Source organism: Salvelinus alpinus, chromosome 7 (genome assembly GCF_045679555.1).
Source record: "Salvelinus alpinus chromosome 7, SLU_Salpinus.1, whole genome shotgun sequence".
Lineage (NCBI taxonomy): Eukaryota > Metazoa > Chordata > Actinopteri > Salmoniformes > Salmonidae > Salvelinus > Salvelinus alpinus.
Window position 1 is genome coordinate 37,898,291 of NC_092092.1, and position 16,289 is coordinate 37,914,579.

At 43.3% G+C, this 16,289-nt stretch overlaps 1 protein-coding gene across 1 annotated transcript; it reads right to left on the reverse strand.

The window, feature by feature from the left end:
• Nucleotides 1-2,654: 2,654 nt before the first annotated feature.
• On the reverse strand, nucleotides 2,655-5,106 carry LOC139580963 (leucine-rich repeat-containing protein 18-like). Its single transcript, XM_071410184.1, has 3 exons — nucleotides 4,867-5,106; nucleotides 4,332-4,449; nucleotides 2,655-3,774 (listed from the first exon to the last, which is right to left on the reverse strand). The coding sequence occupies exons 1-3, from the start codon at nucleotides 4,892-4,894 to the stop codon at nucleotides 3,003-3,005; spliced, it is 918 nt and encodes a 305-aa protein (XP_071266285.1). The 5' UTR covers nucleotides 4,895-5,106; the 3' UTR covers nucleotides 2,655-3,002.
• Nucleotides 5,107-16,289: the final 11,183 nt, after the last annotated feature.

Consider the following 16,289-nt stretch of genomic DNA (forward strand, 5'->3'; position numbering starts at 1 on the left):
TCCTTTTTGAAGCACCTTTGGCAGCGATTACAGCCTTTGAGTCTTCTTGGGTATGACGCTACAAGCGTGGCACACCTATATTTGGGGAATTTCTCCCATTCTTCTCTGCAGATCGTCTCTGATCAGGCCCTACACCCAAACAAGGGCACTGCGTTCATCCACCTCTGGCCTGCTCGCCTCCCTACCTCTGAGGAAGTACAGTTCCCGCTCAGCCCAGTCAAAACTGTTCGCTGCTCTGGCACCCCAATGGTGGAACAAACTCCCTCACGACGCCAGGTCAGCGGAGTCAATCACCACCTTCCGGAGACACCTGAAACCCCACCTCTTTAAGGAATACCTAGGATAGGATAAAGTAATCCTTCTAACCCCCCCCCCCCTTAAAAGAGTTAGATGCACTATTGTAAAGTGGTTGTTCCACTGGATATCATAAGGTGAATGCACCAATTTGTAAGTCGCTCTGGATAAGAGCGTCTGCTAAATGACTTAAATGTAAATGTAATGTAAATGTCTCAAACGCTGTCAAATTGGGGTTCTGGCTGGGCCATTCAGGGACATTCAGAGACTTGTCCCAAAGCTACTCCTGTGTTGTCTTGGCTGAGTGCTTAGGGTCGTTGTCCTGTTGGAATGTGAACCTTTGCCCCAGTCTGAGGTCCTGAATATTCTAGAGCAGGTTTTCTTCAAGGATCTTTCTGTACTTTGCTCCATTCATCTTTTCCTCAATCTTGACTAGTCTCCCAGTCCCTAGCCCTGAAAAACTTTCTAAAGCTAACCAGCTTCAGTTAGCTTCCCGTTCCAGCTCAAGCTTCATCCGTATTACAACAGTGTATATACGCTAGATCGTTCAGGGTTTTCTAAAGCTAACCAGTTTCAGTTAGCTTCCCATTCCAGCTCAGGCTTCCTCTGTATTACGACGGTGTATATACGCTATATTTATCAGGTTTTCTAAAGCTAACCAGTTTCAGTTAGCTCACATTCCAGATCAGGCTTAATCCGTATTGCGAAGGTGGATATTGCTCCTCTGCCTGCCGCTAACTCTACCAGGCTTGTAACTACGCGTAAATGGTGCAAATGAGTAGTCGAACGCCAAACTCTTCATTGAGACAATGCTGAAACTTCCACAATTTAATTTGTGCCTTAATCAAATTGAAAGAAAAGTTATCTTGCAAATTCAGCAGGCTGTCAAACCCTGATCTGTATCATCTTTCTTGTGCTTGTCTCCACCCCCCACCAGGTGTCTCCAACTTTTTACCCATTATCCCTTGTGTATTTATACCTGCTTTTTGTCTGTTGCCAGTTCGTCTTGTTTTACCAGCTTGTTTCCTGTTTATCCAGTTCTCAAGATCTTGTCTTCTAGTCTTCCCAGTTCCGTTCTTTCTACCTGTCCTGACCCTGCCTGACGTTCTTTCCCTGATTGACTCTGCCTTGGATTACGAACCTCTGCCTGCCCTCGACCTGCCCTTTGCCTGCCCCTTTGTTATATTAAATATTCTGAGAACCAAACTATCCGCCTCCTGTGTCTGTATTTGGGTCATATCCTGAGTCGTGATAGTACCAACTGACCATGACTGACCAAGCAAACTCAGACCAGCTCTGCAACAGTCTCCCTCCAAGGAGACACCATTGGGAGCCATGAGGAGTTACTGCAGAACCTTGTGGAGGGACTCCATACCTTGGCGAAATGCCATGACCATGCCTTCAATGCATTGTTGGAACAATTCCGCGGACTATCTCCTAGGTAACAAACCACCACAGTAACCTAACACTCGTCTGGAGTATTGAGATCCTGGTCTTCAAGACGCAGCATCCCCAGCTGGCTAACCATTTGTTTGTCCCAGATTTTGCCTGGTCCCCGGTCTTAGAATGGGTTCATTCCTCTACCCTCACCTGCCATCCTGGCTTCCGCTGGACACTGGCTTTCTTCCGACAATGATTTTGGTGTCCCACCTTGGTTCCTGACGTCCTTGGGTTACCAGCCTCCGCTCTTCTCTGAGCAAGAGGAAGAAGTCAGCATACCCTCTGCCTAGATGTTTGTCCGCCGCTGTCGGCTTACCTGGAAGAGAGCCCGGTCCGATCTTAAGACCACTTCCAGGTATCAGCGACAGGCAGACCGCCACCGGACCCCGGCTCACCACTATCATCTCGGGCAGAGGGTATGGCTCTCCACTCAGGATCTGCCCCTCCGGTTTGAGTCCCGTAATCTTACCCCCCGCTTTATCTGCCCTTTCCCCATCTCTAAAATCCTTAGCCCTGCTGCTGTTAGTCTTCTGTTGCCCCACACCCTCCATATACATCCCACTTTCCATGTAAACATTTGTCTTACAGCCCTTTGTCTCCTGTCTCCTATTTTTCCCCGTTATCCCGTGTGTATTTATACCCATGCTTTTCTGTTGCCAATTCCTCTTGTTTTGTCAGGTCTTACCGGTGTGTTTTCTGTTTCTCCAGTTCTCAAGGTCTTGTTTTCTAGGTCAGTTCTGGAGGATTTCTTGCCATAGAAATTTACCTAGCTAAAAGGTGACCAGTTACCCCGAGTTGAACTCAGTTTACCAAAGTTACCTCGCTAAATCGTCAAACCTGCTTCGTAGGACACCCCTCTGGTCCCTATGTCCTAGAGTGATTGCTGACACTGTAATAGAGACAAATAATAATAACAACAATGAGAATGAAAGCTTATTTTATTATCAGAAACATTTGATAATCAAACGAAAGTAGTATTGGTAAAGCTAAGATAGATTTCCAGTGCAGTGTCTGTTGGAGAACACTACAGGACTCCAAACTCTAGAGGGCGATAGAGTACAACAAACCACAGACCGAGCAGCTTATAGAAGGCTGGTTATGTGTGACTGAAACCCCTGTAATGTTTCTTCTTCCAGAATTCCTGATTTGCCTAATATACATTGTCAAGTAATAAGTAGCTATTGCAATAGAGCACCTGGACTGTTTTTATCCTAAATAATATGTCCTTAGTGGCCTTTTGATGACCTATTGAGGACCTGGTTCCTCCATCACCTCCAGATGGCTTGGTCCTCCTGCACCACCGAGTTGGGTGTGTTCAGGCCGGCAAAGACAGACTTCCTGTGGGCGGGGCCTCTGTTCAGCCTGCTGTTCACCCTTTGCCTGTCGTCTTTGACCTTCTGGAGGCAGCAGGCACACAGGCAGCTCTCCCTCACAAGGTACAGGCACTCCACCCTCTGGATGGGGTCTATACCTTTGTCATCCTCCAAGGGGATGGGATTGCACTTCAGGTTGACGGTCTCCAGGTAGGGCAGGTTGCGGAGGCACTCAGGTACCCGGGTCAGGTGGTTGTTGAACAGACCAAGGTGACGCAGCTCCTTGAGGGCTGCGATAGAGGATGGGATGCTCTCCAGGACGTTCATGCCCAGGTTGAGGCTCCTCAGCTTTCGCAGGAGACCGATCTCATTGGGGAGTCCTACAGTGCTCAGACAGTTGTTACACAGGTTGAGGCTGTATAGGTTATGGAGGCGCCCAATAGCTTTCGGAACCTGGTCCAGCTGGTTGCTGTGGAGGTCCAAAAAGCAGAGGTTGACAAACTTGGCGATAGAGTCTGGGATCTTCTTGAGCAGGTTGCGGCTCAGGTCCAGCTCATCCACATCGCAAAGCTTCAGGATGCACTTGGGGAAGGTGGTGATCTCCATGTTGCTGAGGTCCAGCCGACGCTTGCCATCCACGGTCAGCTTCAGGGCCAGCTTAGCCATCTTTAGGGTGATCTTCCGGCCTTTGGGCTCGCTTGACTTCCTCTTTCCCTTGGCCATCATGCTTTAAAAATAAAAGGTTTGAGTTAGTGTTCAACAGTTATGAGTTTGATTAAATGCTGTTTCCTTGGTAAAGATTTAAACTGTTCCATCAATAAATGATTCATTAGTTAGTTTCTCCATTATACATGAAGTAGGCAGTAGAAAAATGGAATTACTAGTATAACTAGAACGTGATGTAATAGATAGTGTTACATGTCATAGTTCCTTGCATAAATGACAATACTTGTCTCACTGTATAACTCATCACATTACAACAAAGGACATGAGACAGCCAACTGTTTGCCATTGTAGCAGAGAATAAACATGTACCTTGACCATAACATCTCTCAATCCCACCTTTAGTAGAAGAAAATAGTGAATAGTCATTGTTTTACTGTATAACTTGTCTTCAAAATACCAATTGTAAAACAGTTTGACCTATTATCACATTCACCCTATTCAACCTAACCTTTTAAAACACTTTAACATCACAACTTGAATCTATTATATAACTTCTTAGCAATAATCAAGTTTAATTTATTCTGAACTTGGTTGTAGAAAACTGTTTTGTTTTCTTACCAGTATTGAAGTTCGTCCACCACCCAGATCAGTGCAGAGCCGGAGAGGGTGCAATCTCCAGACCTAAGACACAGGAACGCTCTCCCAAGGTTTGTCGAGGATCCTTCCATCTCCCTGGCTGTGAATTATACATAAGAGCCACCAAGAGCTATGTAAATAAAAACCAGGAAGGTTTTTTTAAGTGGATACAGCTAAGGACCTGTGTTTTTGCAGTTTTCTGTCAGCCTGGCCTGCATAAACTGAGTACTTCTAGCCTTCTCTTGTTTTTCCTTGTTACTAAGCAACTGAATGATGTGTTCCTTGTAGTTTATGGCTAGGTCTGAGGCTTCCAGGGGAAAAGCTATTGCACTGTTTTTGCTGTTGCTTGCTTCCTGAATACATTCTGTCTACATTTAGCACACAGTTGAAGCTGAAGAGCAAATAAACAAAACACCAAATAAGCCTGTCATGTTGAGACACAAATGGTGGAAAATCTTTGACTATTTTCATGTATGATTATCATATTTACAGTGAAGTCATTTCCTGCAACATTTACCTCCTTGCTTACTGAAGTGGGCCCTCATCCTACAGGAATAAAAATGGATGCTTGGATAGAGAAAGATAGATCTTTGGCTATTGGAAGCCGTACAAGAGTATTGGCATCCAACATAAAGAAATAGTCCAAGTAATAAAAAAAAACACTTGGGGAAAAAACACTCTAGGAGCTCAGATGCAGTAATTTAATAACCTAATAACCAACGTTTTGACAGACAAGCTGTCTTCATCAGGGTGGAATGACAAACACTGCGGGTCACTAGTTTATATAGTGTCAAAGGACACACACAGGTGTCTGTAATCATGGCTGGGTGTGGCCTGATATCATTGGTTAATTCTCAGATATTAAAAGAACATACAAGAAACATGAATGGATAGCATACGATCATAGATACAAATTGGCTACATAGGCCATCAAACATTTACAATGAATAGCAAAATCACAATAATCACAAGAATGGCTTCAAATCAAAGTCTACATTGAGACCGAAGGGAGCAAGGGTCTTTAAATGAAAGACCCAGGCAGCCTCTCGTTTAAACGGTTGGAGTGGTGTAAAGCTCGCCGCCGTTGGACATCACGCTTCATCATCTGGCAGACCGATGGACGAATCTGTGTTTGGCGGATGCCAGGAGAACACTACCTGCCCGAACGCATAGTGCCAACTGTAAAGTTTGGTGGAGGAGGAATAATGGTCTAGGGCTGTTTATCATGGTTCGGGCTAGGCCCCTTAGTTCCAGTGAAGGGAAATCTTAACGCTACAGCATAGAATGACATTCTAGATTATTCTGTGCTTCCAACTTTGTGGCAACACTTTGGGGATGGCTCTTTCCTGTTTCAGCGTGACAATGCCCCCGTGCACAAAACAAGGTCCATACAGAAATGGTTTGTCGAGATCGGTGTTGAAGAACTTGACTGACCTACACAGAGCCCTGACCTCAACCCCATCGAATGCCTTTGGCAAGAATTGGAACACCGACTGTGAGCCAGGCCTAATCGCCCAACATCAGTGCCCGACCTCACTAATGCTCTTGTGGCTGAATGGAAGCATGTCCCCGCAGCAATGTTCCAACATCTAGTAGAAAGCCTTCCCAGAAGAGTGGAGGCTGTTATAACAGCTAAAGGGGGACCAACACCATATTAATGCACATGATTTTGGAATGAGATGTTCAACGAGCAGGTGTGCGCATACTTTTGGTCTTGTAGTGTATTTAGGAAGAGGTCACCATTTCATGCAGTCTGTGAAGGAAGAAAAAGTGGTATGCAAGTTAGGTAAAAAAAATATATGTTTTTTCACAAAGTCAAATTAATTTATCGTGTTAAAGGTTTTATGATGCTTCTATCATAAAATCTGTTCTATTCTATCATTTTAAGATTGTTCTATACACCAGTTAAGGTATTTAAAACCTGATGAGGTCCTAATCCTTGCATGAAGACGCATCCTTGTAGCTGTGTGGGCTAATACAGTCAAAATGTTTGCCTTAGGGTAAGATGAGCCAAAGGATGAGCCAATGTTAAATTGAGAAAATGTAAGTGTTTTCTTCCCAGGCGTAATGCGAGGCATGAGTGCTGGGATATGAGGTAACAACAGGGCCTGGCCTATGTTAAAACGTTTTTTTTTTTTAAAGGTGTTACGCCTGTGTTAAAAGATGCTTAAAATGATTAAAAGACAAAAAAGCGATTGTGTGGAATTGAGTTTGGGAAATAAATATAGATATGATTTTTTTTTAAAGTTGGGGTAATATTTCATTCAGCACAGAAATGTACCCTGTCCCGCGGCTCAACGTACCCCATACCCGGGGTAAGTTGTGCCAAGATACTTTTTTTGGAGGTGCTATATTTTCAAAACTGTAATCGGATTATTACCAGCGATACATAACATCCTGAAATATATGTAGATATCTTTGTTACAAAGAATACTATATTTCCCTTGACGGGGTGATGCTGAATGTAAAAAATGGCTCAACTTACTCCACTCTCACCTACATTCTAATTATATGGTCAGTCTTATATTAGTGTAAAGTATATCAAATCATTTAGAGGTCATTGTTGATAGAAATGTAATCTGGCGGAAGACTAGCAGTATGAAAAGTGATATGAAAAGTCATAAAGTCTCTGGTGCTTGCAAAAACTTAAATGTACCTAATAAAGCATGCCTTTCCATCAAAGCTGAGCTTTGTCATTTAACATGTAGATTTTATTTGTTAAATACAACTGAATATGTTGTTAATAAATGCAGGGTATAGTTTAACCTAGCCAATTATACAGAGTCAACTTCCCTCCAGTGCTTGAATTACACATAGGCTATATGCAGCCAAATGCATGTAATGAAGAGAGACAGACATACTGACCTAATTGAGCATGGCCCAGTGCCCCTGGGGACCTGTGAATAGGCTGGATAGATTACACTTGATGATCTGCAACGTGAGGACTGTATCTGAGAAACAGAGCGAGAGAGGGGAGGGGTGAGGGAGGTTGAAAGAGAGAGAGAGAGAGAGAAAGGGGTGGGGGGTCATTGCGTTCAAGTTTATTGGGTTGTCCACAGACAAAGACCAAGCTTAACCGATTCTCCAGGTAGGTGTGTCTTTCAATGGAATCCTGTTTCTGGTCCCCAGGAGGACATCACAAGAGCCTCTTGTTTACCTGTGTTCAGTCTGTCATCCTCCCCTGCAAAAAGCAACCAGGTCACCCGTGATGCAAGTCAGTATTCGACGTCCATCCGTGTCTGAGGACGTCAGTAGATGACATGGAAACTGGCCACTAGGGGCAACCATGAGCGCTGTTACCTTCAACTAGGTTTCAGTTTTGCAAGGGCGTTGTGGACAGGGATGGCGGATGGGCGTAAGCATCTGTCTCTTGAGCCAAGGTTGCATGTTTGAATCAAGCGATAGAAAGTTGTTTTAAGCCTATCCCAAACCTTAACCCTTACCTTAAAAATGAGGAGTTCATGCCTAAACTTAATAACCTTAACATTTAGAAAAATGACGTTTGGAACAACTTCGAAATTTGACGTTTGAGAAACATGGATGAACTTCTCATTTTGACGTGAGACTGTGAGAGCTAGTTGGTAACAAGAGCTCTGCTCTACGGGAGGGTGACGATCCCCCTGTAACAGCCAGACAACCAGCTCAGTATAAACACACATCTCAATTTCATTCACTGGTGTTGTAACTAACCTAATCATTTTTTTATTATGGGTTTATCCTACTGTTACAGTATGATTAAACGTATTGTTTATTTGAAGGAGAATTCCATGGAGTATGAAAACCCTTCAGTAGTTGATAACATCAAACACCAACACTCAGTCATCAATCATACTGGGCTATCCACTGCTTCAATACTGCCACATTGGCCATGTGCTGAGGCTGGATCGCTGGACACATCTGTGTTCACAACCTTGTTAGCAGGACGTCCGGTCTGTCTGGTCCGGCTTTACTACCCCCAACCCAGCTGACAGTGTCTGTTACAGCCTCTCTGTTTCCTTCCTATTGCTATTGTTTTACTGCCCCCCTTGGTCACCAGGTACAGAGGTGGCATTATGTGTTAACTACGTAATGCCTCAAGTGACTAATTATCTAATTATATTGTGACACTAACAGAGGATTTCAGATGAAATCTAGTTTTTATTCTTGGCAAGTCTTGTACGTCTTTGACTGTGGAACTGTTTTGTTTCAGTATTGACATTCATTTAAAGGATAGCCTAATTAGCCATGTAGCCTATTCAAGGGATGTGTTATAGTTTGTTGGACATGCTTAGGAAAACTGTCAAGAGAGGGCAAAAACATGTCATCCTGTTTATTCAAGCCTTGAATGGATGTGGTTTAGTTCTCCTCTGACTCAATACAACCCTGTCACACAGTCTAAAGATCAGAAATTCAACGAGCTCTTTATTGGATAAATGTTTGCTTGGAGCTACTTCAAAGGTACTTAACTGAGTATCAATAATACTTCTAGTTGGGAAGGTTAATAGTATAATGTGGCTATTGGTGCTCTGATACTACAGGAAAATGTTAGGGCTTGGTTGTGAGAGAAGTTGGACCCTTACAGAAAAACCACATGCTTTCACACGTGTAGTTGTCACATGTTATTACATTGACTTCACATAAAAGGTTTTTACATTGACTTCACACATACATTGACTTCACATAAGATCACATGAAGCATGTTTTTGTAACACTTCACGTGTTCACGTTCACATGCATGTGTTTTTTTCCCGTAAGGGTATACTGTGCTATTGTTAACCAACGTGATTGTGGATTGGGGTTCTAAGCTGACATGGAATTGTTTTAAGGTGGTCATACCAATGATTATTTAGCTTTAAAAAATATATATATATTGGATGGAACATTCAATTTGGCATTACTGCTATTAGCCAATTGAAACACACGGAATAACAGATTGACTACATGGAACAACAGATTTAATCTTAAGTGTGTCCTATATCTGAGAGATATAAGAAGGATCAGGAAACTATATATATATATATATATATATATAGTTTCCTGATCTTTCTTATATCTCTCAGATATAGGACACACTTAAGATTAAATCTGTTGTATTTATATATTTATATATTTTTGTTGTGTGTGTTTGTTTGTTATACCCTTATTTTAGGCATATATACCATACATTTTTTTAACTGGTACTAGGGACCTTCAGACGAGTCTTATGAAGCTTGTGGTCGTTCTAGAGCAACACAACCGACACCTACATGTTTGTGAGAGCTTTCCGTAGGGTGGTTATAATCGTTTTTGTGAGAAGACTGATTTTCGGGGTCTCTCATGGTCTGACAAACACTGCTCTAGCTCTGCCACCTTTCACCACAGATGCGGAAGGGCGATATAGGCAGATGTGGTGGATTGAAACGCAGCCCATGCAAAAAAGCAGATATCTCTACCTTAAACAGATGGATTTGATTGATTATGTTAATTTTATTCTACGGGGGAGCGGACATTGTAGGCCAAGGGATAATGAGTCCTTTGGACCTAGACTTGGCGCTCCTGTACCTCTTGCCATGCGGTAGCAAAGAGAACAGTCTATGACAGGTGGCTGGATTCTTGGACAATTTTTAGGGCCTCCCTACTGACACCGCCTAGTATAAAGGTCCTGGATGGAAGGAAGCTTGGCCCCAGTGATGTACTGGGCCCTACGCATTACCCTCTGTAGCTCCTTGCGGTCGGATGCCGAGCAGTTGCCATGATGCAACCAGTCAGGATGCTCTCGATGGTGAAGCTGTAGAACTTTTTGAGGATCTGAGGAGGCATGCCAAATATTTTCAGTCTCCTGAGGGGGAATAGGCATTGTCTTGCGCTCTTCATGGCTGTCTTGGTCTGTTTGAACCATGATAGTATGATAGTGCGACCTGTATGCTCTCGTTGGCTGGCCCTCGCTTCATATTCGTCGACAAACCCACTGGCTCCAGGTCATCTATAAGTCTTTGCTAGGTAAAGCCCCGCCTTCGCTCAGCTCACTGGTCCCCATAGCAGCACCCACCCGTAGCACGTGCTCCAGCAGGTATATTTCACTGGTCACCCCCAAAGCCAATTCCTCATTCGGCCAACTTTCCTTCCAGTTCTCTGCTGCCAATGACTGGAACAAACTGCAAACATCACTGAAGCTGGAGACTCATATCTCCCTCACTAGCTTTAAGCACCAGCTGTCAGAGCAGCTCACTGTTCACTGCACCTGTACATAGCTCATCTGTAAATAGCCCACCCAACTACCTCATCCCCATACTGTTATTTATTTTGCTCCTTTGCACCCCAGTACTTGCTGGGGTGCAAGTACTTGTCTTCTGCACATCTATCACTCCAGTGTTTAATTGCTATATTGTAATTATTTCGCCACTATGGTCTATTTATTGCCTTACCTCCCTTGTCCTACCTCATTTGCACACATTGTATATAGACTTTTTCTATTGTATTATTGACTCTATGTTTGTTTATTCCATGTGTAATATTGTGTTGTTGTTTGTGTCGCACTGCTTTGCTTTATCTTGGCCAGGTCGCAGTTGTAAATGAGAACTTGTTCTCAACTAGCCTACCTGGTTAAATAAAGGTGAAATAAAAAACATAAAATAGTGTTGTGGACACCAAGGAACTTGAAGCTCTCAACCCGCTCCACTACAGCCCAGTCGATGTGAATGGGGGCGTGCTCGACCCTCCTTTTCCTGTAGTCCATGATCAAATCCCTTGTCTTGCTCACGTTGAGGGAGAGGTTGTTGTCCTGGCACCACACTGCCAGGTCTCTGACCTCCTCTCTATAGGCTGTCTCATTGTTGTTGGTGATCAGACCTACCACCATTTTGTCGTTGGAAAACGTAATGATGGTGTTGTAGTCGTGCATGGCCACGCAGTTGTGTACGAACAGGGAGTGCAGGAGGAGACTAAGCACGCACCTCTGAGGGTCCCCCGTGTTGAGGATCAGCGTGGAAGATGTGTTGTTGCCTACCCTTACCACCTGGGGGTGGCCCGTAAGGAAGTCTAGGATCCAGTTGCAGAGGGAGGTGTTCAGTTCCAGTGTCCTTAGCATAGTGATGAGCTTTATGGGCAGTATGGTGTTGAATACTGAGCTGTAGTCAACAAACAGCATTCTCACGTAGGTGTTCCTTTTGTCCAGGTGGGAAAGGGCATCTGGTCAGTATGCAAATTGTAGTGAGTCTATGGTTTCTGGCATGATGGTATTTATATGAGCCAGCCTTTCAAAGCACTTCATGGCTACAGACGTGAGTGCTAAGGGGCATTAGTCATTTAGGCTGGTAACCTTGGCATACTTGGGCACAGGGGCTCTGGTGGTCTGATTGAAACACGTAGTTATTACAGACTTGATCAGGGAATGGTTGAACATGTCAGTGAAGACACTTGCCAGTTGGTCATGGTAATCCGCCCTGCGGTTTTGTTCATGTTGACTTGTTTAAAGGTCTTACTCACTTCGGCTTCGGAGAGTGTTATGACACAGTTGTCTGTAACAGCTGGTGCTCTCAGGTAGGGTTCAGTCTTCCATACCTCGAAGTGAGCATAGAAGGCATTTAGCTTGTCTGTTAGGCTCGCGTCACTGGGCAGCTCGCGGCTGGGTATCCATTTGTAATCTGTAATAGTTTGCAAACCCTGCCACATCCGACGAGTGTCAGAGCCGGTGTAGTAGGATTCAATCTTAGTCCGTTGTAACGTCCGTCGTTAAATGAAGACCAAGGTGCAGCGTGGTAGGCGTACATTTTCTTTCATTTTAAATGTTCCACCAAAAACAATAAACAACTCAACGAACGTAAAGCTAGGAGTGCAACACATGCAACACACAAAGACAAGATCCCACAACAGAAGGTGGGAAAAAGGGCTGCCTAAGTATGATCCCCAATAAAGACAACGATAGACAGCTGCCTCTGATTGGGAACCATACCCGGCCAACAAAGAAATATAAACATAGATTTCCCACCCTAGTCACACCCTGACATACCAAATAGAGAATTTAAAGGATCTCTAAGGTCAGGGCGTGACACCTGTAATGATGCTTTGTCTGTTTGATGGTTTGTCAGAGGGTATAGCGGCATTTCTTATAAGCGTCCGGATTAGTTTCCCGCTCCTAGAAAGCAGTAACTCTAGCCTTTATCTCAGTGCGGATGTTGCCTGTAATCCATGGCTTCTGGTTGGGATATGCACATAAATTGTGGGGACGATGTTCTCGATGCACTTATTGATGAAGTCCGTAACTGATGTGGTATACTCCTCAATGCCATTGGATGAATACCGGAACATATCCACTGGTACTTCCTGCTTGAGTTTTTGCTTGTAAACAGGAATTAGGAGGATCGAATTATGGTCAGATTTGCCATATGGAAGGCGAGGGAGTGCTTTGTACGTGTGTGGAGTAAAGTTGGTCTGGAGTTATTTTTCAGAGTTTTTTCTCAAGTGATTGTACGTTCGCCGGTAGGACGGATGGTAAAGGCAGATTATCCACTCGCCTACAAATTCTCACCAAGCACCTGGATCGCAGCCCTTATATCTGAGTCTCCTCTTCATGCGAATGACGGGGATTTGGGCTTGGTTCAGGAGGAGCCGTAAATCTTCATCCAGTCCGTGGTGAGTAATCAAAGTTCTGATGTCCAAAAGCTCTTTGCGGTCATTAGAGACTGTGGCAGAAACATTATGTACAAAAAAAGTTACAAACAACGGAAGAAAAACACACGGAGCAGCACAATTGGTTATGAGCCTATAAAATGGCAACTATCCCCTTCGGCTCTATTATCAGATGTCAGACTGGTACTTTGACATTCGCCGGTACCAATTTCTCTAACCACACAGACCACGTAGATAACGTCTACACCAGGGCTCTCCAACATTTTCTGGCATGAGAGTTACTTACGGAAAAATAAAAAAACGTTGCGAGCTACTCATTTTTCCCCTAGCTTTCAAATAGGCATATTCTTCTTCTCTTCTCCCCTAAAACTAGGGTACAAGAGAAAGTAGTGCACTATGTTTTCTGTTTTATATTTTCCCAAATTATATTTTCTCTGTTATATTTTTCCTGGTTTAAAATTTTTATTAAATTGTTCACTCTCAAAATTACAATTGTTCATAGAGAAACAATGAAATGATCAGGTTTCAGGTAAGACCCAAGTGCAGACTGTGTTGAAGTAACAATGTTTTTTGCAACAACAGTGGCAGGCAAACGACAGGTCAGGGCAGGCAGAGGTCGGTAATCCAGAGTAGGGGCAAAGGTACAGGACGGCAGGCAGGCTCAGGGTCAGGTCAGGCAGAGGTCGGTAATCCAGAGTAGGGGCAAAGGCACAGGACGGCAGGCAGGCTCAGGGGCAGGCAGAGTGGTCAGGCAGGCGGGCTCAGAGTCAGGACAGGCAACGGTCAAAACCAGGAGGGCGAGAAAAAGAGAGACTGGGGAAAAGCAGGAGCTGAGACAAAACGCTGGTTGACCTGACAAACAAGACAAACTGGCAACAGATAAACAGAGAACAGAGGTATAAACACACAGGGGATAATGGGGAAGATGGGCGACACCTGGAGGGGGGTGGAGACAAGCACAAGGACAGGTGAAGCAGATCAGGGCGTGACAGAAATTGGATGTTCTGAGTCCATGTCAATGGGTACCAAATGACTAAATCGCCTTCTAGCGGCCTCATGGGTGAAATGTTATTAATATTTGTCATAATTTCATAATCAATAAACATGATTTTAAAAAACCTGAAAAATCCAGTGTTTTTATATTTCTGTCTTCTGTGATGTATATGAAGTGTAATATTGGGATGCAAACTCATAATGTAATACATTTCAACTCTATATCTGACACGGTACAGGTGTCTTCTGTTTTTAAGACCACAACCATGTGTGTGAGGTGTATACTTCTGTTTCAAAGTAGGTTTCTTTAAGACTACCAAGAAGCACTCTGTGTGACCCAGATTTAGCCCACTGCAGTAAAAGAAGAAATCACATCAGAAGGCCATTTATTTTTTGGTCTGGAAGAGAACTAGACTAAAGTACTTCCCATTTAGTTGCGCATCTGACCCTTTCATTGTGCCATCTAGCAAGTGAGGAATGTGCCTTCTAGTGTGCCGGTGTAGTGATGGTTCTGTACTGCTGCTGCTCATTTCATGGCAAAGTTAACTTAACAAATAACAAATAACAGATACACATGATATACTTCTGCCAGGTAAGCCATTAACATTTAATTGAGAAGGTTTTGGGGAAAGTATTTCTGTCAACCCACAAGATGGATATGACATCAACTGGCTACACACAGTGTGATAGAAAATGTGAGCACCACACAGACAGACAGGGGCAATATTACTGTAAATTAATTGGCAGATATTGTGTTAGGTTTGGCTTTTTGAGCCAATAGTGGCTAACCATGGGTGGCATAATGTCAATGTGGCGTTGATTAGATAGTAGCTGGGAGCTTGCGGGGTCTGATACTTGTCAAATGGCATGTACTTTCAGAATTGTTTGGCGATCTACTCATAGCTGGGCTGCGAGCTACTGGTAGACCCCTGATTTACACTCGGTTTACTGCACACTGCAATTCAGAAACGTCTGGAGACTCGAGATCTGATCATGTTTTAAATTTTTTTTTTTTTAGATGACTTCAGTAGTATCTCAATAGGGGGTGCTGTTTACACTTTGAAGATTTTTCGTTACCAAATTAAACTGCCTCGTACTCAATTCTTGCTTGTACAATATGCATATTATTATTACTATTGGATAGAAAACACTCTCTAGTTTCTAAAACCGTTTGAATTATTTCTCTGAGTGAAACAGAACTCATTCTGCAGCTCACTTCCTGTCAAGAAGTGAGATTTCTGAAATTGAGGTCTCTGTTCCAGGGTCGGTTTATAAATTCCCTTATAAGCTATGGGGCTACATGCACTGCACACGCCTTCCCCTAGATGTCAGTAAGCGGTGAGACTTTGAATGGAGCGGATAGCACCATCTGGGGGAGTATAAAACCTCTTGGAACGGAAGTACCGACCTTTTCGACGAGGCGCCTGACGCAGGAGGGAAACCGGCATGGCTTCTTCAAAAGCTTTCGGTTTAGCAGTTCTATATCTCCGGCTCTGATTTAATTTGTTTTTTGTCTTAAAAACTTCATAAGGTAGTTAATTTAAACCGACTTATAGCAGTTTATAGCAGTTTATTGCGATTTTCTGGAGTTTCTTTGTCAGGTGTTATCACGAGTTGGGCACCTCTCCGGTACATCGGCGTTAGCAGCTAATTTCTACAGGAGTAGAGGACATCTTTCAACCAAAAGACGATTGTTCTGGACAAAGGACCACTTGCCCAAGATTCTGATGGAAGATCATCCAAAGTAAGAGCTATTTATGATGTTAATTCGTATATCTGTGGAAAGATGTAAAATTATTTGTCCGCCATTGATTTAGGCATGGTCTCGCTGTAACGCACGCTGAATGTCGAGTAACGTTAATTTTAAAAATCTAACACAGCGGTTGCATTAAGAACTAATGTGTCTTTCATTTGCTGTCCAACCTGTATTTTTTAGTCAAGTTTACGATTAGTTATCGATTAGATTAGGTGCCTCTCCAAGATGGCGCCGGCCAGATTGCCTGAAATGTTGCTACTAATCACATTGTATAACCACGATTTGTGCTGCTAAATATGCACATTTTCGAACAAAACCTATATGCATTGTGTAATATGATGTTACAGGACTGTCATCTGATGAAGTATATCAAGGTTAGTCAAAAATTATATATCTTTTGCTGGATTGTTACAATCGCTAATCTTTGCTACTGGTAAACGGCTTGTGTTTCCGGCTATTGTGGTAAGCTAATATAATGCTAAATTGTGTTTTCGCTGTAAAACACTTAAAAAATCTGAAATATTGGCTGGATTCACAAGATGTTGGTCTTTCATTTGCTGTACGCTGTGTATTTTTCAGAAATGTTTTATGATGAGTATTTCGGT

Bases quoted from the DNA above. Each gene is read 5' to 3' on its own strand.
- LOC139580963 (XM_071410184.1), bottom strand. From the start codon at position 4,894: ATGAGGGCCCACTTCAGTAAGCAAGGAG. The intron at 4,450-4,866 runs GTAAATGTTGCA...TATAATTCACAG, and splicing joins CCACTTCAGTAAGCAAGGAG to CCAGGGAGATGGAAGGATCC. The intron at 3,775-4,331 runs GTAAGAAAACAA...TTATTTTTAAAG, and splicing joins GTGGACGAACTTCAATACTG to CATGATGGCCAAGGGAAAGA.